Below are 23,620 nucleotides of genomic sequence, written 5' to 3' on the forward strand. Positions count from 1 at the left end.
AACTGATATATGTGAAAGGCTCTTAAGTGGGTCACCTAAGTCTTCAGCGTTGAGGCCCCTTCAAACAACTGATTGGTGCAAGTAATGGGAGCTAGACCCAAGCTAATTTAGAACTGATGACCTATGATTTTGCTTTAACCCTTTCCAATCCAATTTGTATCCTGGTTTTCCTAGGGGGCTTACTCTTTTTCTGCCGTTATACAACGGTGCTATCTGCTGGCTAAAGCCAGTACTGCATGAGGTGACACGTTGGATAGGCTCCGACAGCAGAGAGGCTGGCAATATACAGTAAGAGAACCCTGACGGACGTCTTCCAACATCGGAGCTGTACAGCCTTAAATCATAATGTCTTCAGAGGTCAGACAATGGATTGGAAAGGGTTAATACCCCTTCTTGTTGCAACCATTCTTTAAATTAAAATTTTCTTATCCTTGCCTGTCAAGAGCTATAACTTTTTTATATTTGTATCAACATAGTCATATGAGGACTTGTGTCTTGTGGGACAAGTTGTATTTTTAATAGTACCATTTAATGTACCATGTAATGTACTGAGAAAATTATAAACATTTATAGGGGCAGTGGTATGGGAAAGAAAGAAGAGCAATTCCATCTTGTTTTTTGAGTTTTGCTTTTTCGGTTAATTGTTAAACAGTCAAGAATAGAGGTTTTATTCTATTTCTTACCTTAAGGTGATCTCTTCTCTGATTTCACTCATTTTTCTTTTCTTCTCCATCCGGCCCAGATCAATAGGACGACTTCTCCTGACAATTGCAGAGTTTACTGCTAATACATCTTTGGCATGTCATTACTGCAGCTGTTTCCAACCCCTATAGCATTACAAAAAAATTTAAATCCAAGAATGAACCCTCTAATTTATTTCAGACACCAAACCAGACAACTGGGTGCTACTATTCCCCTTATAATTGATTCACATGTCCCACACATTCTTAGAGTATGTTCACAGATTTGCCTTTAATATAATATATGACGTTATAAAGTAGACCATATGTCTTCATATAGAATGGCGTCTCCAGGAATACAGATAAAATGTACAGGGCTTGTGCTGCAATAGTGTAACTGCAGAAGCTTTGGGTGTGAAAGGTGTTTATTGATTTTACTCATGTCTTGTCTATACAAGTTTCACATATCCATGAGCAATCGATGCACTGTCCGATAACATAGGAATTATTGTATCAGGGGTTTATGAGCTTAGAAAAACATGGTAGCTTTGTTTCACGAACAGCGCCACTCTTGCACATTGGCTGAGCTTGGTATTACAACTCAACCCCTGTGATACCAGCCTACAGACAAGAATGGTACTGTTCTAATTTAAAACCTTTTACTTGATATATAGATAGGTACTTCTGAAGAACCCTTTTAAAAAAAAGTTCATGTGTTTTTTCATTCTGCTCCTTAATCTTTTGAATAGACACTAAGAACCAACGATTCCTTATTGATATTAGAGCATTATATTACTGAAGATATAAAGTGTATATATGTTTTAAAGGGGTTGTCTAGAAAAAATTCACCACCTTTGTTGATGATGGGCTCACCAACATTTAAAGAGGTCTACTGGGACTACAATATTGATGACCTCTCCTCTGATTTCAATGGCATATGTTTAGAATAGGTCGTCAATAGAGATGAGCGAACGTACTCGGTAAAGGCGATTTCGCAATCGAGCACCGCAATTTTCGAGTACTTCACTACTCGGGTGAAAAGTACTCGGGTGCGCTGTGGGGCGGGGGTTGCAGAGGGGAGTGAGGGTTGCAGCGGGGAACAGGGGGGAGCCCTCTCTCCCTCCCCCCCCCACTCCCCTTACCGAGTACGTTTGCTCATCTCTAGTCGTCAATACTAAATAATTAGGGTTCTTCTCCAAGCACCCCAACAAACAGCTCCTTGAACCCAAGCACAGGGTCGTACATTGTCTAATGTTTGTGCCTGATATTGCAGTTCAATCCCATTTACTTGAATGGGACAGAGCTGCAGAAAGACTACATGACTGATAAACATGACATCACATTTGTGGATTCCGTGCGGACAGCTTCCATTAAAGTCAATGGAAGCCGTCTGACCCGAGGCCCTTCCGCAATAATCAATGCGGAAAGGCAGCAGGATCCACACCATGGCCTAGCGATGGCGCAGCATAATCTGTACTGCGCATGTTCGCCAGCCGGCACATCTGCAATATTGAATAAAGAAGAATCCGGACAGGTACGCCGGGTCACCAGCCAGGCACAGAGTCGGACTCCGCTGCAGGATCTCAGATCCAGAATTCGACCTGGTCGTGTGCCAGCGGCCATAATGGAGTTGTCTGATTACTGGACAACATTCCCCTGCTGTCGCAATCCCGAGTTGCTACCCTACCATAGTCCCGGTGCTTGTTGTGGCAAATCATGTCATCAAAAGTCACCTGCTGGGTCACCGCCCTTTCTCCTGGCATTAGCACTCACATCCTGGGTGCCATGATGCCAGGAGCTCAGAACAGCCAATCAGAGGATGGATAAGTACTGCTCCTTTTGTCTTTTTAGCACAATAGGCCCTATAACAAGAATATTAGCTGGTATCCAGAGAACCTCTAAGTGAACGTAGCTGTGCCATAATACTAGACCTAACCCTACAGATAAGTGTGACGCTGTCTCTGGAAAAAACCCAGACCCTATTCTCTAATCCTGAAAAGAGTATTTAATTCTATTGTTAGTAATTTGTGTGATTTATTAATCATACTTACATAAAATATGATTATAATATAGCTAATACTTTTGCTTCATTGCCCGCATGCTAACGAAAAGCAATGCATGATCTAACTTCTAAAATCAAAGAACCATTGTCTTAACCTAGAGTAACAGCAAAGCATATGAAAAGCTTAATGTGCCCAATAAAATGATGAGGAAAACAAATATTTAATTGCTAGTGGATGACGAGCTAAGACCAAATGACTGGAGAATCATGCTTATTTCATTAGAGAGTTGCAGTTTTAAGAGCATTAGCCTCCGGAGTAAAGGTCTTTCTTCCAAGTGAAAGAGGCACAATTACCCTCATTGAGAAGTCGGTTTGTTCCCTGGCCGGTATTTTATTCTTTATGTAAGCCTCTGCATTTCTGAATGAATAAAAGCACATGCCAAGTATTTCAGGTCAGTTTCAGCTTAAAATCCTGTGCAGGTGGCGGTGAAGCCCTCTTAGTTGCCTATTATGGGTAAAAAGTCATCTCATTTCTGCAACCAATTTCTATTATATACTCAAAAAGAAAGGGGAGCCGACTTATAAATGTCAGCATAGTAGAAAAAAAGGACATGAACGCACATATTATACATTGATCTAGTGCTTCTCAGCAATATTTATAAACATGAGGTTCTTGGTTGCATTTGATCAAATTGTATCATGGGTCCCTATGTTACTGGGTGCATGGCAACCCTTGCTGCAACTATACAGTGCTCGCAAGAGGAGGAACCCAGTTGCCAACACCATCACTGTTGCGAAACTCAGCCCCCATGGCTCTGCATCACACCACCCCAATGGACACCGCACTACAGCAAGGGCAGCCGCCATGCAGCACCGCAACATGTGAACGGCTTCTAAAGCTTACCGGTATATGTATTCCCAGAAACAGTTTGAGAACCAAGTAGGCAGATGACCTTTTTGCAGTCTACTGCTAATTAAAAATAGTACTATACTATCCTACCAAAAGAATTTGGGCAGCCCTATCAGAAGAATGGATCTTGTCTTATGTCACATGTCCTAAATCATGCTGCATAAGAAGCAGAGCCTTGGAGGTCTTGGCCATAGTTTGTGATGGGGATTGCACACTGTTGGATATATGCACACAAGCCTTCGTCTATCACGAAGCACAATGCATCGGCCCGTCTACAATGGTGCAAAGAGCATCGTCATTGGACAGTTGAGTGATGGATCACACTACTCCATCTCCAAATCAGATGGTCTAGGGATGTTTTACATGGCATGGTCTTGGTCCATTGGTTGTAGTGGTAAGAACCATGAACATGGAGGTGTACCTTAATATTCTAGACAATAATGTGCTGCCGGCAATGTGGTAATACTCTGGGAATGGTCAGCCATACTTCTGATAGCGGAATATCGCTTCTTATATGTTTTTGGGTAACCAAATTAGAAATGGAAGATTAAGTATAAGCTCATATGAAAGAATCCCCAGGACACATGTGTGTATTATGTATCCACCAGCGATCTGCTTCCCCCCTCTCTTCAGCAAAGGCAGTGGTATTTATTGCTTTCTAACAAAGGAAAGTCAGTTATTCAAATACAGTTTAAAATCTCTTGTGCTGATAAGTCCATTCCTCATGAGGTATTCACGAGGTAGCTTGTGATGTCATCCATCTGGGAGGAACTTCTGTTCATTCCTGAATTTGTTCTTCAAGAGAAGAACATCCTGGTTCCCCTCTAATATTCTCTTCTTCATGTCTAAGACAAAAACATTCCTACACCATGTGCTTTTAATTGGAACCCTGGTGATGCCACTGCTACATGAGCTGATTAACCCTTATATACTGCTTCCTGAGTTAAGGAACTTACAATTGAGTGTGTGTGTATATATATATATATATATATATATATATATATATATACAGTCGGTCCAATCGTAGAACATTCGTATCCTCAAAGCGTTGGATTTGTGACAAGGCGCGTTGTCTTGTTGGAAGTGTGAGCAAAATTGGACCGGCTGCACAGAGTCCCGACCTGAACCTACTGAACATCTTTGGGACGAACTGGAATATCAAGCTAGGAGATGTAACAATATAGTTTATAACTGGACAACCCCTTTAACAGAACTTGTATCATGCTTCACTCCATGGGGGGTATCGGTACTTAAAAGTTACATATAAAGAACTGGGATTTCACACTAACCAAATAATCTCCACTTTACTCTCTTGGTACTCCGTGGGAGTACCAATGCATTGTAGGTACAGGATACATCTCCTCTACCGCCTTCGGGGCAACAAGGCACTTCGCAACTACATTTTGGATCTCCGCGTCACTGCAGCTCCACACGCCCTGTGCGTGCGAACCAACATCTTCATAATAGCACCACTGTCTTAAGTACATTTCCATCTCTTCGTGGTACACAACACTACTATTCCAAAGTGCCCCGTATAACTCTTATCATATGGACATAATTCTTATAGTGTCATTTCCCAATTTACTAAAGCATAACTCTGGTCTCCTTGGGGATTCCGAACTCGCCCCTCATAGTTTCTGTAATGTGCGCACGCTGAAGTCGTCGGGCCGGTCTAATATATCTTGCAGCTTGTGTCGTTTACAGGTTCACGGGGCCGCCACCTTCTTCGGAGACCTCTGAGGGAAAGGAGACTCTGGTCTGTAATCTTCGTCCCTCTCTGTGCAGCTCACCTAGAAGGCGGACAGTGCGCACAGGTCACTCTCCAATGGCTTCCGCCACGTCCTCCACAGTCTTGCATGTAGCTCCCTTCTCGCTGCAGCTGTGTCACCTGTGGTGACGCATGCCAGAGGCTTATCACACCCAAATCTCCCAGGCTTTCTGGGGAAGGGGCAGGGGCCTAAACTTGCAGCCATTGGGAGGTAAGCTGAGCAGCTGTACCCCCTTACACTATAGCAGAGCCGAACAACAGAAGTCACACCTGGGTCTCAGGCAGGGGTGAATGAGGCCATGGAAGGCATGCGCTACGTAGAGAATAGAGCCCATTGATTTCAATGGGTTCCTTCACACTTCCATATTTTGCATGCTCTATTTTTCTCTGTATTTGTGCACCAAAAGTCTCCATAGAAGTTAATAGGGGTGCGCAAATGCAATACGCAAGGAGATGCGTGATGTGCTGCTTAAAGGGGTTGTCCCGAGGCAGCGAGTGGGTCTATACACTTCTGTATGGCCATAATAATGCACTTTGTAATATACATTGTGCATTAATTATGAGCCATACAGAAGTTATAAAAAGTTTTATACTTACCTGCTCCGTTGCTAGCGTCCTCGTCTCCATGGTGCCGACTAATTTTCGCCCTCCGATGGCCAAATTAGCCGCGCTTGCGCAGTCCGGGTCTTCTGTAGTCTTCTATGGAGCCGCTCGTGCCAGAGAGCGGCTCCGTGTAGCTCCGCCCCGTCACGTGCCGATTCCAGCCAATCAGGAGGCTGGAATCGGCAGTGGACCGCACAGAAGAGCTGCGGTCCACGAAGACAGAGGATCCCGGCGGCCATCTTCAGCGGTAAGTATTGAAGTCACCGGAGCGCGGGGATTAAGGTAAGCGCTCCGGTAAGCTTCCTTTACTTCCCTGCATCGGGGTTGTCTCGCGCCGAACGGGGGGGGGGGGGCGGTTGAAAAAAAAAAAAACCCGTTTCGGCGCGGGACATCTCCTTTAATTGTGCTGGAAAAAGAACACATCTGGAACTCATTAAGACTAATTAGCCATTTCAATTGGCGTGTCTGTGTTTGCCACGCACAAATGAACACGTGGGCACAAAAAGTACAGGAAAATATGCCGATGCATACGTAAAAAAAAGTATCGCTCCTTCCATAAAGATCCAGCGCTCAGGCGTGCACAAATACACTTATATGATGCCGGCCTAACTGTAACTGCCAATCCACAGCAGTAACTTGTGGCCGAGCGGAGTTACAGCCAGATTCCGCCTTGTGAACGTGGTTAATAAATACTACTAGTTTTATAAACTTGTATAATAAATAGATGTGGTTATCAAATATTAGAAAGCTCTCCTGAAACACATTTACACCAGTGCTCTGTAGCCATAACAACCCACTTTTGTTCACCTGTAGAGAACAATAAAGTTAGAAAAAGTGGCAAGAAAAAAAAGCCTCATTGAAACTTACAGAGGCTTTGTCACGTGGTGGCAGTGACGTCGAGGACGTGGTGACGTTGTGACGCAGCGGCAGGGCATGGCGGCCTTAGCTTCCTGGTAACGGCACCGGGCACAGGGAGACGAGGGCTGCGGCGTTACCGGCCCGGCTGTAGAGAATGGCGGATTTTGATGAGATTTACGAAGAGGAGGAAGAGGATGAGGAGCGGGCGCTGGAGGAGCAGCTGCTGAAATACGCCCCGGACCCGGTGGTCGTGCGGGGATGTGGGCACGTCACAGTGTAAGAGGGGGCATGGAAGGGGCAAATCACGTGTAAGTGGGAGGAAAGTGGCGTTAGTATCTGTGGTAGGAGCTGTAAACAAAGGGCACATGACCGGTGCCAGCGGGGAGGAGGTGCCAGTGTATGTGGGGGCACCAGGCAGATTACATCTGCATTGGAGGCCCAGGTTCAGCATGGAAGCCCTGACCTAATTCGTCCTGCAAACGACAGGGGACGTAATGGAAACCAAGGCAACGCCATTACAGCTGGCGAGGTCTGCGGGTGTGTTAGACCCCTTATGATGGAGCTGAGCAACGGAAAACCGTAGCGCAAGTGCGAAATTGGCTTTACGTTTCTGTGCCGCATGGTTACTATAGGGCGCGCATGGGGCACGAAGCGGAGCAGCGCTTCCTCCCAGCGGGCCTGCACATGGCGCTCAGCCCTAGGATAGCTTTAAATATTGCCATCACAGATACGGGCTCTACATAGTGATTACAGACCGGATTCCACCTCTTCATAGAAGGCTGTGCAGACTTTGCCCCGCAGGTCTGCCGTGTTACGCCTGCCGCGGGCGCTCCGCCGCAGGAGCGTGTTCACACAGCTGAAGTACTGCAGATGATCCGCAGCATTTGGTGCATTTTTCTAAGCGGCGAGCGATCGCCAGTTAATGAGCCCCATATGAAGGAGTCCTACAGCCAGTCTCGCACGTTCGCCAATATGCGATGTCCGCGCAGATGTCAGAGATCCTTGTGTTAAAACCGTCTCGCATCACTTCAGGGAAGAAGCGATCTGCCGCTGCGGCGGAGGGTCGCAGAGCGTTTCGCATTGTTCTCAGTTGGAAGCTTCGCGTCGCGCACCTCGTGTGATGCTTTGCCGGCCCCATTGAAGACAATGGGCGATGTGAGGGACCACTCAAATATAGGTGATGCCGCCATATTTTATCCCGCAATGTGATACGGAAAAAAAAGTCTTGTGTGTGACCTCATTCAAATTCGTGAGCCTCGCTCAATTTTCTCAGCGGTGGGAAAGCGGCCTAAGGCCAGGCTCACAGGAGCGGATTGTGGCGTGTGACATGCAGTCATATCTACTGACTACATGCCGTGCATGGCCTTGTACCATCTTGGCATGCATGCGCTCCATGTAGCCTTCTCCTCACGGGGATGCAGTAACCTTGCAGTGTGGAGAATGGAGGACACGGACCTCTTTGTCTTAGTGGTGAGGCCCCCACTGATCAGCAAGTTAGGGCATTACTTGTAATTCTGATACAGTTCATTTAAGCCCTCCAACCACATGCATATTGGTGCTGAAAGGCACTCAGTCTATGGAGGAGGGGGCTCAACTTTTCCCAGACAGTACACTGCAGGCTGCGTGCTTCCATAGAGATTGGAGTGCACACTTGGCCTGCCGCTGAGTACTATGGCATAGTGCATGCTCCGACTTTTGGGGCTGACAGTGCGGGCCCGGGGTCGGGTAAGTATAAAAATTACCTTCCAGGGAACTTGCCCTACAAGCACCATAACTTAATCTATGGTCATGACCAGTGACCGCTTCCCTTTGAATACTTGGCTGGACCATCCAGATATAGCTGTAGCCAGGTGGCCACAATGCTTGTCAGTGTGCCCAAGGATTTGCATATGGCGACCAGAATTTACCATCTGGTTGCCATTTTCATCTAACCCTGGCGCTGCTGAATTTGAGAAATTCCCTACCCTGCATTATCAGATGCGCCGCATGATGGGCATATCTGATGGACCCGCCTCTGGCGTACAGCATGCGCTCAGGCGCCGCCACCGAGCAGAGGCTGTACTCCGTGCAGCGCTGGCGTTCCTTTGCTCTGCTGATGGTGAGAACTGGGGCGCTGCAACAGTCTTCCAAAAGATCCCTGGCCTTTACATCCCTTAAGCTCGTAGGCCAGGCCTGCAGCCCCCATAGCTACAGGACTCCGTGTGCCCAACAAGCCACGTCTATTGTAAGCAGCCTCAAGGCTGGCTCAGTGAAGGCGCCATTTAGCTATCACAGCTGGACCTGTTGCAGATACAATCGGATATGATGTGTATATGGGAAAGTGGGAGAATATACTGCAGAGGTGGGGGCGGTGTAGTGGGTTACACGCTAGATATTGGGGACAGGCAGTATAGTGGGGTACACGCTAGATATTGGGGACAGGCAGTATAGTGGGGTACACGCTAGATATTGGGGACAGGCAGTATAGTGGGGTACACGCTAGATATTGGGGACAGGCAGTATAGTGGGTTACACGCTAGATATCGGGGACAGGCAGTATAGTGGGGTACACGCTAGATATTGGGGACGGGCGGTATAGTGGGTTACACGCTAGATATTGGGGACGGGCGGTATAGTGGGGTACACGCTAGATATTGGGGACGGGCAGTATAGTGGGGTACACGCTAGATATTGGGGACGGGCAGTATAGTGGGTTACACGCTAGATATCGGGGACAGGCAGTATAGTGGGGTACACGCTAGATATTGGGGACAGGCAGTATAGTGGGGTACACGCTAGATATTGGGGACAGGCAGTATAGTGGGGTACACGCTAGATATTGGGGACAGGCAGTATAGTGGGGTACACGCTAGATATTGGGGACAGGCAGTATAGTGGGGTACACGCTAGATATTGGGGACAGGCAGTATAGTGGGGTACACGCTAGATATTGGGGACAGGCAGTATAGTGGGGTACACGCTAGATATTGGGGACAGGCAGTATAGTGGGGTACACGCTAGATATTGGGGACAGGCAGTATAGTGGGGTACACGCTAGATTTTGGGGACAGGCAGTATAGTGGGGTACACGCTAGATTTTGGGGACAGGCAGTATAGTGGGGTACACGCTAGATATTGGGGACAGGCAGTATAGTGGGGTACACGCTAGATATTGGGGACAGGCAGTATAGTGGGTTACACGCTAGATATTGGGGACAGGCAGTATAGTGGGTTACACGCTAGATATTGGGGACAGGCAGTATAGTGGGTTACACGCTAGATATTGGGGACAGGCAGTATAGTCAGGTACCTACTGAAGTGTATATTAGAGGGAATCTGTCATCTGGGGACAGGAAGTAAGGGGATGTAATGTTCTATTCACCCACTGCCCAATTCCCGAGATGTCTGCTGGTGAAGATCGCACTGGGCACAAAGATACGCTCCTCCTGAGTGCCGTACGTATGCTCTTTCTCATACAAGGCTATGGGTGAGCATGTGTACATCATACAGAGAAAAATGTTATCTTCATGCCCAGCATGATCTTCAGCAGACATCTTGGGAACCGGTGAGTGGGTGAGTATAACATTACGTCGTCTGACTTCCTGACACCTCCTGGAACAGCACGGTGACAGGTTCCCTTTAAGATATACCCTAGAGAGTAGGCTACGTTCACACATCCCGGAAATGATGTGCACACTTCACACCGTTTCCTCATCACAGTCCGCTCCGTTAGTGTTAAGAACATTAATTGCGCTTGCGGGATCTTTGCGGCAATTGTCTTGAAACCGTGAATCCTAGTGGCAGCCGCTAGCCCTTGTGTTATAGCAGCATTCAGCCTAATTGTGCCGTAGGGAGGGGAGGCTGAGTGTACTTTAGGGAGGGGAGCGACACATAGGAAGTCTCATTAGAACAAGTTTTAGACTAGATGACGTTTTCTTCCTAATTTGGCGCTTAAACCTTTCAGCTTTGGAGCGAATGGCTTCTAGGTCATTTAAAAAAAAAAAACTGGAGCGTTGGAAGTGGCACAGGGATTTGAGGCCTATTTCCAGGATGCGTCATACTCTGGACGGGCCAGTTGAGCTGGTGCGTTAAATGCATTATTTGACCTGCTCTATTAACGAATCCTGGGGTATGTTAGTCATGTGACCTCGGTGTAATCCTTGTGCTAGTTTATATCTGGACGGTCTGGCTTAGTTGGTGCAATGTTAAAGCGTGCCTGAGTGCTACACAGGAATGATCATCGTGGAGTGGCTGGAGATGGTTGGGGAGCGTTCCTGGCCGCCTCCATTCACACACGTTCATAGATGGCCGACTGTCTGCTTACACGGGCCGTTCGGTTTTTTTAGGCATCTGTACACTGACTGATGAATGGATTATGGGTCGTCGTTCAGTCTGTACACACGTACACTGGATGGCAATGGTTCAGAGTCTTGCTGATTGCGGGCCGTAAACCTAGTAATCGGTTATTTGTAGAGATGAGCGAACCTACTCGTTTAGGGCGATTTCGCAATCGAGCACCGCTTTTTTCGAGTAACTGACTACTCGGGCGAAAAGATCTGGGGGCGCCGGGGGTGAGCGGGGGGTTGCGGAGGGGAGTGGCGGGGTGTGAGAGAGCGCGTACGTTCGCTCATCTCTAGTTATGTCTTCTGGGATCCTGGATTACTTTTTGTTCATCGTTGTCTTTAATTATATGGTGACTTATTGCTTATGGGGAGATTTATGAAAGCTCATGCACCGAGGTCTCAGATCATAATGCCACTTTCCCCATGACATCATGACAGCATACGCTGGAGGTTGCTCACCTGCTGACCTGAAGGGACAGGAAGAGGCAGAGTATAAAAAGCACCTCCCCTCCACCAACACCAGTGTTTTTCCTGTCCCTTCAGGACAGCAACGGCAGAACTCCAGCAACGCTGTCCCATGCCGGAGGAGGACTTACCGGCGAAGCAGCGGCGTGGATTTTTCGGGCAGCCCCGGCAAACCCAGTGGGAAGGACCCCATCTGGGAGCTTTCCGGGGACTGCGTGGGCCGGGGCCCAAGTACGGGTTGCCGGCACCACTGCGGCCGTCATTTCGGGCGGCGGCCGCCATCTCCGGTGGGCCGGGGTCCAAGTACGGGCTGCCGGCACCACTGCGGCCGTCATTGCGGCGGCGGCCGCCATCTCCGGGTCCAGGGCCGACAGGAGCGCTCCAGGGGGCGTGGTTTCAGCGGATACAGCGCGGTGACGTCTGACGCTCCGCAAAGGGGGCGTGGCCTGGTGCGGCCGGCGCCAAATTCAAAAATCTGCTGCCCCTGCATCAGCTGGTGGTGTTTCTCCACGCTAAGGAACGATCCTAAGCACAGGAAGCGTTCCTGCAAGGCGCAAGATGTCGGCCAGAGAGGACCCAGAGACCCTCCAAACTGTAAGTGGTCCAGTGGACCAACCTACACCTGCACTACATACACTTCCCGACTAACAGAGTTTCCCTTGTCTTACAGGACAGGGATACTCAAAAACCGAGGGAGGCTAGACGAAGGAGTAAAAAATGTCCAGTATGTCTAACCAAACTCGACGACTCCTGCACAAAAATGTTATGCGCTACCTGCTCCGCAAAAGTTTTGCAGGAGGAAAAAACTTCCCTTATGGCCGAAATTCGGTCAGTCGTCCGAGAAGAAGTGCAGTCCTCCCTCTCGGACCTCCAACCTGGGCCTTCCGGGGTTACACGCAGGTCGGTTCCGGCGGTGTCTGAGTCTGACTCCGACATAGCGGAAAATGTGGATTTTGACGGGGAAGTGACGCAGGAGGACAAGAAATATCTTTTCTCTACCTCAGACATGGATCAACTGCTAAAAGCGGTACGCAGGACCATGCAGGTGGAGGAAGACGTGCAGCAACCCCGCACAGTCCAGGAGGATATGTTCGCGGGGTTACTCCCGCAACAAAAATCTTCATTCCCCGTAAACGCCGCACTCAAGCAGCTGATTCTGAATGAGTGGGAGAGCGTGGATCAGGCTCCGCTAATCCCCAGGGAATTTAAAGAACGCCTGTTATTTCCGGGAGATGAAGTGTCCTTTTTGGACGAGATACCTAAAGTCGATGCTGCAATTGCCATGGTATCCAGAAAGTCCGGATTGCCCTTTGAGGATACGTCCCACTTAAAGGACCCGTTGGACCATAAGGTGGACACAACCATGCGTAAAGCCTGGTCTACCTCCGGTCTCATCACGAAATCTAACATCGCGGCCACTTCCGTGGCTCGTTCCATGGCAATCTGGTTGGACCAATTCGCAGCCCTAGTCGACCAAAAAGCCCCTAGGGAGGAGTTCGCAAGTGGCATCCCTCTGCTGCGAATGGCAACAGGGTTCCTGGCGGATGCTTCAATGGAAACAGTCCGCCTCGGAGCCCGCATGGCAGCACTATCGAACGCCGCTAGAAGGGCAGTGTGGGTGAAAGAGTGGTCAGGGGATGCAGCGTCCAAAAATAGGCTATGTACCCTACCGTTCCGGGGCGGGCGTATATTCGGACCAGACCTGAATCGTCTGCTGGAGAAAGCAGCTGACAAGAGTCACGGACTGCCTGCCACCAGACCACCCAAGAGACCCTTCACTCCTCATCCCTCGTCTACGTACGCCGGGAAGGGGAAGACCGGAAGATGGTCTTATCCAAAGGGCGGAAGGGGTAAGACTTTAACTTTTGTCCCTCAGCCCATACTTTCGGGCCCGGTAGGGGGTAGACTGGCTCGCTGTTCCAATAGCTGGCGTAGTATTACAACTAATGAGTGGGTACTGCACCTAGTGGCGGAGGGGTACAGGATCGAGCTACTATCCCGCCCCCCGGACAGGTTTATGATAACCCCCAACCCAGTCTCCAGGCCTAGAACAGGCTCTGTTGGAGGGCGTACGGAACCTGCAGGGTCTCGGCGCGGTTATCCCGGTCCCTAAGAAGGAACAGGGAAAAGGTTTCTATTCCCCCCTCTTTCTGGTTCCCAAACCAGATGGCTCCCACCGCACCATTATCAATCTAAAACAACTAAATAAATTCATTAAATATAGGAGATTCAAAATGGAAACCATTAGAACTGCAACTCCTCTAATTGCCAGGGATAACGTAATGGCTACAATAGACCTTAAGGATGCCTATTTTCATATCCCTATTTACGCCAACTCACAAAAGTTCCTGAGGTTTGCGCTGAGGATGGAAGGGGAAATCCGCCACTTTCAGTTCGTCTGCCTACCATTTGGAATCTCCTCGGCTCCGCGAATTTTTTCCAAGGTCGTGATGGAAATGGTGGCCGCCTTACGAAATCAGGGTGTCATGATCATCCCCTACTTAGACGACTTCCTGTTGGTGGCAGATTCCCCATCTACCCTGAGATCACACTTGGAGTCCACATTGCAATTATTTAAGGAGCTTGGCTGGATTGTTAACGAGTCAAAATCCAACATGGAGCCAGACACCAGGAAGAAATTCCTGGGTGTCATCCTGGATTCCAGTCTACAAAATTCATCCCTTCCTCCCCTAAGAAAACATCTTATCATAGAGGAATGTTCCAACCTCTATAAAAAACATAGGGTAACGATAAGAGACGCAATGCGGATCCTGGGACTAATGACTTCGTGCATCGGCGTGGTCCCCTGGGCCCAGTTCCACAGTCGCGGACTCCAGTCACTAATTCTCCAGAATTGGGACAAGTTGCAGGCTTCGCTTGATCAGACAATCCCTATTCCTGCGGAAGCCAGAGATTCACTCCGTTGGTGGGTGTCGTCGGACAACCTGTCTCAGGCATCCGATTGGAATTTGGACCCGGCTGTAATAATCACGACCGATGCCAGCGCCAAAGGGTGGGGGGCCCACTTTGAAGGCGGTTATGTACAGGGGGCCTGGGACGTTCACGAGAAAGCTAGCTCATCGAACTTTAGGGAGCTTAAAGCTGTATGGAAATCCCTGCGTAGCCTGCAAACACGGTTAGTGGCGAAACATGTGAGGATCTTCTCAGACAATATGACAACAGTATCACTCATTCGCCACCAGGGTACCACCAGGAATCCTCCACTGCAACGACTGGCGGGGCGGATCCTTCAATGGGCGGAAGGCACAACAAAGTCCCTATCGGCCTTTCATATAAGAGGAACCGAGAACTCAGCCGCGGACTTTTTAAGCAGAAGGAAAGTGGACCCAGGAGAGTGGGAACTCCATCCAGAGGTGTTCAGCCTTCTTGTGGAGAAGTGGGGGGTACCAGAAGTAGACCTCTTTGCGTCAAGCGCAAACACCAAATGCCGGCTTTTCTTTTCCAGAGGCGCAGAGAAACAGGCCTTGGGCACGGACGCTCTCTCTCACCCCTGGGATTGGGACCTAGCGTATGCCTTTCCCCCTCTACCACTAATCCCACTTCTGCTAAGGAAATTACTGCAGTCAACCCTAACAGTAATTTTTGTAGCACCATATTGGCCCAAAAGACCGTGGTTCCCCCTCCTGAGATCCCTGTCAGTGGGAGAGCCCTTCCACCTTCCAACAAGACCGGACCTACTGTCGCAGGGCCCTCTTCTTTACCCGGAAGTTCACAAGTTCAGGCTTACGGCCTGGAGCTTGAGCGGGTAAAGTTCCTAGGGAAGGGTCTTTCCCCTAAGGTTATTTCCACCATTAGCGAGAGCCTTAAACCCTCGACACACAAAATCTACTCCAAAGTCTGGAAAAAATTTTCGGAGTGGTCAGGCCAGGACATCCAGCAGCTGGATCAGCCAGACGTCCGTAAAATCTTAGATTTTCTCCAGGCGGGCCTGGATAAAGGTTTGAGTCCGAATACGCTCAAAGTCCAAATTGCGGCCTTGGGGGCATTCTTCGATCTCGCGCTGGCGGAGCACAGGTGGATTAGGAGATTTCTTAGAGGGGCGAGCAGATTACATCCATTCACACGGCCCACGGCACCACCCTGGGATCTAACCATAGTCCTTCAGGCCTTATGCGACCCCCCCATTCGAACCGATTACGGATCTATCCATCGCCTGGCTGACATACAAGGTAGCCCTGCTTGTGGCAGTTACGTCGGCCAGACGCGTGGGGGAAATCCAGGCCCTCTCACGAAGGGCCCCATATATGACTATCCACCCGGACAAAATAGTTTTTTCTTTAGACCCATCCTTCCAGCCTAAAGTATTGTCAGATTTCCACAGGGGCCAACCAATAGTTATTCCAGCCTTTTGCCAAAATTTCAAAAATGCAAAAGAACAAAAGCTCCATAATATAGACGTCAAAAGAGCGGTACTAGCGTACCTTGAGGCAATGGAAAGTTTCAGGAAGTCTGACAAACTTTTCGTTCAATTTCAGGGGCAGGCCAAAGGAAAGGCCGCTTCTAAAGATGCGATCGCCAGGTGGCTCAGGAGAGCCATCCAGGAGGCTTACAAGGCCAAGGGCATCCCCCCTCCAGAAGGATTGAAGGCCCACTCAACGAGAGCGGTGGCATCCTCTTGGGCGGAGAGAGCGCACGCGTCGATTGAGCAAATCTGTAACGCAGCCACATGGACTTCAGGCCATACTTTCATCAAACATTATAGGCTGGACTTTAAATATAGTCAGGACGCATCCTTCGGTAGGAAGGTGCTCCAAGCCGTAATCCCTCCCTAAAAAGCCCATGCCACTTATTTGGTATTCCTCCAGCGTATGCTGTCATGATGTCATGGGGAAAACGGGAATTTTTTCTTACCGATAATTCCCTTTCTGGAAGACATGACAGCATACGGGCTTCCCCCCCCCCCCTTACCAACATGGTTACCCTAGTTTGTCCAACACATGAGGTAATGTGTATGCTTTGACTTTGTTTTCTGAGGTGTGTGATGTCAATAAAAACACACCTTCTGGTTAAATAGCTGGTCACTGTGGTCATTTGGAACGCACTGGTGTTGGTGGAGGGGAGGTGCTTTTTATACTCTGCCTCTTCCTGTCCCTTCAGGTCAGCAGGTGAGCAACCTCCAGCGTATGCTGTCATGATGTCTTCCAGAAAGGGAATTATCTGTAAGAAAAAATTCCCGTTTTTCTCAGTCCTACGGCTCCCACACACTTGCAGTTTTTTTAACGCTGTGTTTTTTTTCATATGATTGTCAATGGGACTTTGTAATGTTAAAAACACATCATAAGTTTGTGCTTTGCAATTTTTGTGCGATGCGTCTTTAACATTAGAAAGTCCCACTGGCAGCTGCCTTAAAAAAAGCAAGTGTGTGGGAGCCCTAAACGATGTGCGCCGGACTTACGAAAGTCGTGCGCTTATTTTTTATTTTGCCTCGTCACTTTGTTTTACTTTTAGTTTAAATTTGTGGGAATGGTTTAGGCCCAATATTTACGGGCGGGTTTGATTTAAGGGTGCCCGCAACAATCGCCCATAGGGAAACATGGGCATCTGCAAATGAAAATAAAGCATGCAGATTTGGTTTGCGAACCTTTTGGTCCGGAAATAAAACACAGCATGCCCTATTTCAGTGCAGATCAATGGAAGCTGTCCAGTCCGCGGCCCGTCTGCAATTGAATTGCGGATGGGCCACGAATTCCGTGGAAAAGCAGGAGTTTTTAAAAGAAAAACAACAAAAAACTCCACTGCATGTTGGGCGGCCGGTGCTTCCGCACACATCTGCAGTCAAGAAAATGGCTAAATAGAAGAACCGCAGTGTCCTTGGCCACGAACAGGGTGGGATTCTGCTGCGGGCTCCTGTATGCGGAATCCAATTCGCCCGTGGACATGAGGCCTCAGGTGATGCAGAGGCCTGATTTGTAACGTACAACTATTTTAAAGTCTCCCAGCTACTCCAGTGGTTTTTTTTTTTTTTGGTTTTTTTTTTTACTGCAAACTTTCACATTAGGCTGCCTGTCCAAGGGCGGATTTTCATTGCGTTCCCCCTGGTGATAATCCGGCCACGGGGAACGCAGTGAAAGCTCTCCATAGCGTTGCTATGGAGAGTGCTTTCCCCCCGTCCACGAGCGGAGAATCGTTGCGATTCTCCACTCGCGGCCGGCAAATCGCAGCATGCTGCGATTTGCTGCGATTCTCCGCGGTCAACCTTTCTGTCAGATAGGCTGACCGGCGGAGATCCGTCTGACGGCTCCTGCTCCCGGGATACCGCAACGCCCGTGGACAAGTAGCCTTACAGATAAAGAGGGTATCTGCTTGCTATTTAACATACGACATTCAAAAGAATTGGGCGCATATTAAGTTCGAGCGTAGTCACACCAAATCTGCAGGTATCTCATAAATCTCCCCCTATGTGTTTAATATTTCTTATATGATGTGATTTCTGTGGTCAATTTGGTTTTCTGATATTACAGGGTGAGGCAAAAGTCTGGACGCACCCTTTTAGCTGGTGGTGTAATGAGAAAATTGACTTCCTATGTGTGAAAGTATTGGGTAGGGGATTGCATTTTTTGCTGGTGGAGCCTTTTTTCCGTGGCCATTTTGAACTCTGCCATATTGAATTAATCTCAGGTTTTTCAAATGTGAAGGGGGTCGTGTGATACATCAACCTTAGCTAGAATTTACTGAAAAACGCGCCGTAAGGGCTAATTCCCATGGCTGTGACGGACTGTCACGGCGCCCCCGAGAGACCCCATACTCGCCTCCTGGATCCGCTGTGCGCGTCCCGCCTAATGCGCGTGCGCAGTACAGTGCATGACGTGGTGGGCGGGGACATGTATTCACGTGATACTTCCGCTGTGCTCACAGCAGAAGTATGGCGTGACAGCCGGTTTCCATTGACTGCAATGGAAGCCGGCCGCACATATTCTCACGGCAAATGGAACATTCTGTGGTTTATTTCACACTGTGGAATTCCACAGCGTGAACATTGAGCTATTAGGTTAAATAGAACCTGATAGCTGCAGCGGAAATCTGGCTGTGGGCATTAGCCCTAAGGGCTTATTCAGATGACCGTATATCGGCCAGGTTTTCACGCCGGCCGATATACGGTGTCCCTCTCTGCTGTTGGAGGAGGCTGGAAGAGCCGGGAGCAGTGCTCTGAGCTTCCGCCCCTCTCCACTATTTGCAATGGGAGGTGGCAGGACAGGGGTGGAGCTAAGTTCTGGAACTTAGCCCCACTCCCTCCCATTACAATTAGTGGTGACGGGCGGAGAGGGGGCGGGAGTTCAGTGCACTGCTCCCGGCTCTTCCAGCCTCCTCCCCCTGCAAAGAGGGACATCGTATATTGGCCGGGCGTGAAAACCCGGCTGATATACGATCATCTGAATAAGCCCTCAGGACTAATGCCCACAGCCAGATTTGGCTGTGGGCATTAGGGCTGCCTGTCCATGGGCGATAGTCATAGCGTGATCCACAGCGATAAATCGCCTGCGGATCATGCTATGAAAAGCTTTCCATAGGCATAACTATGGAAAGTGCAGCCTGACATTCGCGAACGGAGAATCATAGCAATTCTCCACTCGTGGGATTAAAATTGCGGCATGCTACGATTTGCCACGATTCCTTGCGGTGAGCCTATGTATTAGATGCGCTCATCGCGGAGACCTGTCAGCGCTCCCCCATGGCAGAATATTGCTAGCGATATTCCGTCACAGCCGTGGACAGGCAGCCTAAGTGTCAGTTTTACTTCATCGTTACTTGTTTAGTAGTTAAGTGATGGTGAGGTTTCACAAAGTCCTCTACATGACATGTTTGATGTGTTCACCATTCTGCCATATTGAATTCAGCTCAGGTTTATCAAATGGGAAGGGGGACTGATGTTTAATCCAGTCTTAATGAACACGCTGAAGAAATGCAGATGATATTTCTTCACAGCAGTGTAGGATTCACCTTTTCAGGTGAATCGTATTGTCTCCCCCCTTTCCACTGTTCAGAGGACTTTAAATGGACCCAGAGATAAGTCCAAAAGGGCATTACATCTGTTGACCATGCTGGGCATTCTATCAGAGCTCTGCACCTAATCCAATGTCCACTGAACTGCACATACAGCCCCAGCAAATTGGGGAGGTGCCCCATCCTGTTGAAAGCAACATGGGAGCTCCCTGATCTCATTGGGCACAGATGGGAATATGGTATCCTGTAACATCTGGAGGTTCCTCTCCCCATTAAGTTATCAATCAATGAATAAAGACTCTGGATGTCAGACCCAATTTACCATCTTTGTCCTCACCTAACTTCTCAATGAGTAAAGATAGAGCAAAACTGACACTTTGTTTTTCTCTGAGTAAATTCTAGCAAAAACTGATAAATCACGAGTCCCTTTAAAAAGAGAAAAAAGTAAACTTAGCTGAATTCAGCATGGCGTGTTTCAAACTGGCTGCCAAAAACAAAACAAAAAAACCTGTCCACCAGCAAAAAAAATGCAACCTCACTCCCAATTTACACTTTCATACATTGTAAGTCCATTTTGGGTGTGTCCAGACTTTTGCCTCACCCTGTATATTGTTTTCTTTTGATATGGATTACCAGAAAAATCCAACACGTGTGCGTGAAAGGCATGTACCGCCCAAACATGGCATTCCTGGTTTTCGGATACCGAACTGAATTTGCCTTTTGATTTTATTATTGACCAATGAAGCCGCCTTATGCCCTGGACTCTTATCCACCGCTTAGTTGTTTTCTCACTCCTTCCATTACTGTGGACCAAGTTTACAATTTGGAAATATCCCTCGCAGCATTCCAGAGGCGCTCGCAGCTCTTGTCCCGGGATTAGCAGCTTCTCACCATGCACACTGGACTGGTGGAGGCCAAATAATTTCATCAAAATATTTCTCATCTCTGTGGAAAAGAGTAATGAAAACAAAGCTCTCCTTCTCACACAAGCTAATGGTTTCTGCATACTTGTACATTAGCGAGGAATGGATGGACGCCAGGCTTTATACATGGCAATAAGAAGTTGCAAGAGAAAAGTGTGAAGAATATTATGCACCTTATAGGCCAAAACACCATTCTTTTCCAGTCTAATGCATTAATTTATATGCAAGTCTGTTAAAGGGGCCGTTCCAGACTCACTATTGATGAGCTGTCTGCAGGATAGGTCATCAATAGATGATTGGTCCACTGCTTTGGATCCCCACTCATCTGAGCGCTGGGCCAGACATCCTCATTAGCGATCAGGCCTGGAAGGGTAATCGAAAGGCTTCACTCCAATTTAAATCAATGGGAATGATGCCTTCTCCTACACTTCCAGATGTTTATTTGCAGTCAGAGCCAGACATGTAATAGAAGGCATCGCTTCCATACATTTCAATTGGGGTCAAGCCCTTCGATAACATTTCCGGCCCTCACGACCAATAATGTTTTCCGGTCCTCTGCATTGACAGCAGGCTAGACGATCGGCAGGGATCCAGAGCGGTGGCCCCCACTGATCAACCATTGAGGATCCATCCTGAGAATTGGTCATTGATAGTACAAGTCCTGGAATATCCCATGCAGATTAAGGTACACTTTGTCACAGTGATCAACACCTTTAATCTTTGAGCATCTGTTAGATGGTGAACTCACTAAAAGAGTCCGAGGGGCCTGGATGCCTTTCTTGAGTAACAATATTACATGTTAAAGTCACTGATGACTTCAGAAGGATTGTTCATCCAAAGAGTTATTCTGACTGCCAGACGTGAAGCCAGGAAGGAAATTTTTTTCTGGCTTCTACCTCATGGGTTTTTTGACTTCTGCTGGATCAGCTTTGCAGAACAATAGGCTGAACTGGATAGATGTATGTCCTTTTTTTCAGCCTTGCATACTAGGTGTCCTTCTTGCTGAGCAATGCCCCCATTCGGGCACTACAACAGGCTTCGTTTTATATTCATATGGTACCACCTTAGCCGATTTATCAAAAACAACCATGATCTGCAGATTTTTTTAAAAAAGGACGTCCTCTATGTACCCACTCAGTTCTACATGTCTGGCACAATATTCCCATTAGTGGCACTTGACTTTAGGCTGGATTCAGACGGCCGTATATCAGCTGGGTTTTCATGCCCAGCCGATATACGTTGTCTCTCTCTGCAGGGGGGGGGGGAGCCTGGAAGAGCCGGGAGCAGTGCTCTGAGCTCCTGCCCCCTCTCTACCTCCTCTCCGCCCCTCTGCACTATTTGCAATTGGGAGAGGCGGAACGGGGCGGGGCTAATTCTTACAACTTAGCCCCGCCCCATCCCACCTCCTTTCATTGCAAATAGTGCAGAGAGGAGGCAGAAAGGGGGCGGGAGCTCAGTTCCTGCTCCTGGCGCTTTCACTCCCCCCCCCCCCCCCCCCCCCTCCCTGCAGATGAAGACACCGTATATCGGCTCGGCGTGAAAACCGAGCCGATATACGGTCGTCTGAATCCACCCTTAGACTTACTTTAGGCACTCTGTCAACTGCTGCAGCCAATGCATTCACAGACTTGGCATTTGTCATCTTCTGACTTGTATCCGAATTCGGCAATATCTTATAAGCTCTGAGGCATTTAGTTAACTTCTGTATCCTTTCTTTTTTTCTAGATTTGGTCTTAGCAACAAGTTTGAAGCTGAATTCCCGTCATCTTTAACTGGAAAAGTATGTATTAACGTACAAATGACTGTCGGATACGAATATCTCATTATTTCATAAGCTAATCGTTCTTTTTTCTCCTCCCAGGTAGCACCAGAGGAATTTAAATCTAGTATTAACAGAGTCAACAGTTGTCTTAAGAAGAACCTTCCAATTAATGTTCGATGGCTGCTATGTGGGTGTCTGTGTTGTTGCTGCACGCTGGGATGTAGTATGTGGCCCGTTGTATGTCTCAGTAAACGAGTAAGTTATTTTATGATCCTCACGCTTCTAGTTTTATACCGCCTATTGTTATGCAAGGTATTTTACAAAGAATTTTAATTGGAGAGTAATTTTACTGAATCATGAAATGCGCACTTTTATGTTGACCTTTAAGGGCCCCAACATTGCCCCTCCCTCAGGCTTCAATAGGTACTGTTGTTTCAACACAATTTGCAGAAATCCAATAGGACAGGTGAATATTAGAAACTTTGTAATATCTCATTAATTAAAAATGCCCCTTTCACCACTTGTGAAGCTCCTCTTCTCCCTCCTGCACTGATCATTCACTCAACTCCATCCCCGAGACACATCAGCTCACTTGAGGGATCAGGTTACAAGCTGCTCATAGAAGTCTATGGAGGGGGAGGAAGATGCAGTTCTTTTAAGGGGATTGTAACAAGATTACAAATTATTCCCTAGCACACACGAGTTCTGTTCTGCCTGTCACAATGGAGGCCACTTCTCTTCCCATTCCCCCACAGTGTCGTCAGCACTTCATTCATTTCAATGTGGCTGATGAAAATGCCCGAGCGGGTGCTGTTCGAGTATCTCCTATTGAAAGTTAACGGAGGTCTCAAATTCAGACTCCTCCTCACTGCAGGGGTGCAGTAACTCCACAGTATGGAGAATGGGGCCTCCAGTTCCCAAAATCGTCAGGGTTCTCGGCAGTGAGACACCTACCAATCAATAAGAAATCTATAATCCTATGGATACAGGATATATGGTAGTTTAGATGTATTGTCTAATTTTAAGTAATAGAAAACTTTCTAGACCCTATCTCACTCCAGTGCTGGATTCAGGGAAAACTGAGAATTAGAGATTTTACTTGTGTGGGGGGAGGTGGGATTACACATCTGATAAATGGGGGATAGAAGTCATATTATGGCTAGACATGGTGCTAGTCCTCATGTACACACACGTGGCTTCTTATTCAAAAAAGTCTCCTGAAGTGAAAGGTACGTTTAGAGGACAAAGTCTATTAGCATATTTTGATATTTGTGTCTTTGTCAGAATTGTCACAACTGCATTATTTAGGGTTTATTGAAAATAGAGCCTTATTGGAGCTGAGCGTGGAAGAAGTGTTATCTGTCA

At 48.0% G+C, this 23,620-nt stretch overlaps 1 protein-coding gene across 1 annotated transcript in view; it reads left to right on the plus strand.

Moving 5' to 3' along the window:
* The first annotated feature begins 6,863 nt into the window (after positions 1 to 6,863).
* Positions 6,864 to 23,620, plus strand: part of CHIC2 (cysteine rich hydrophobic domain 2) — a 33,225-nt gene continuing 16,468 nt past the window's right edge. The window contains exons 1-3 of the mRNA XM_066573076.1: positions 6,864 to 7,097; positions 22,219 to 22,273; positions 22,355 to 22,510. Of these exons, the coding sequence (XP_066429173.1) occupies positions 6,976 to 7,097; positions 22,219 to 22,273; positions 22,355 to 22,510 (333 nt within the window). The 5' untranslated portion in view covers positions 6,864 to 6,975. The remainder of the gene's footprint in view (positions 7,098 to 22,218; positions 22,274 to 22,354; positions 22,511 to 23,620) is intronic.

This window comes from Eleutherodactylus coqui, chromosome 7 (genome assembly GCF_035609145.1).
Source record: "Eleutherodactylus coqui strain aEleCoq1 chromosome 7, aEleCoq1.hap1, whole genome shotgun sequence".
In the NCBI taxonomy this organism is placed as follows: Eukaryota; Metazoa; Chordata; class Amphibia; order Anura; family Eleutherodactylidae; genus Eleutherodactylus; species Eleutherodactylus coqui.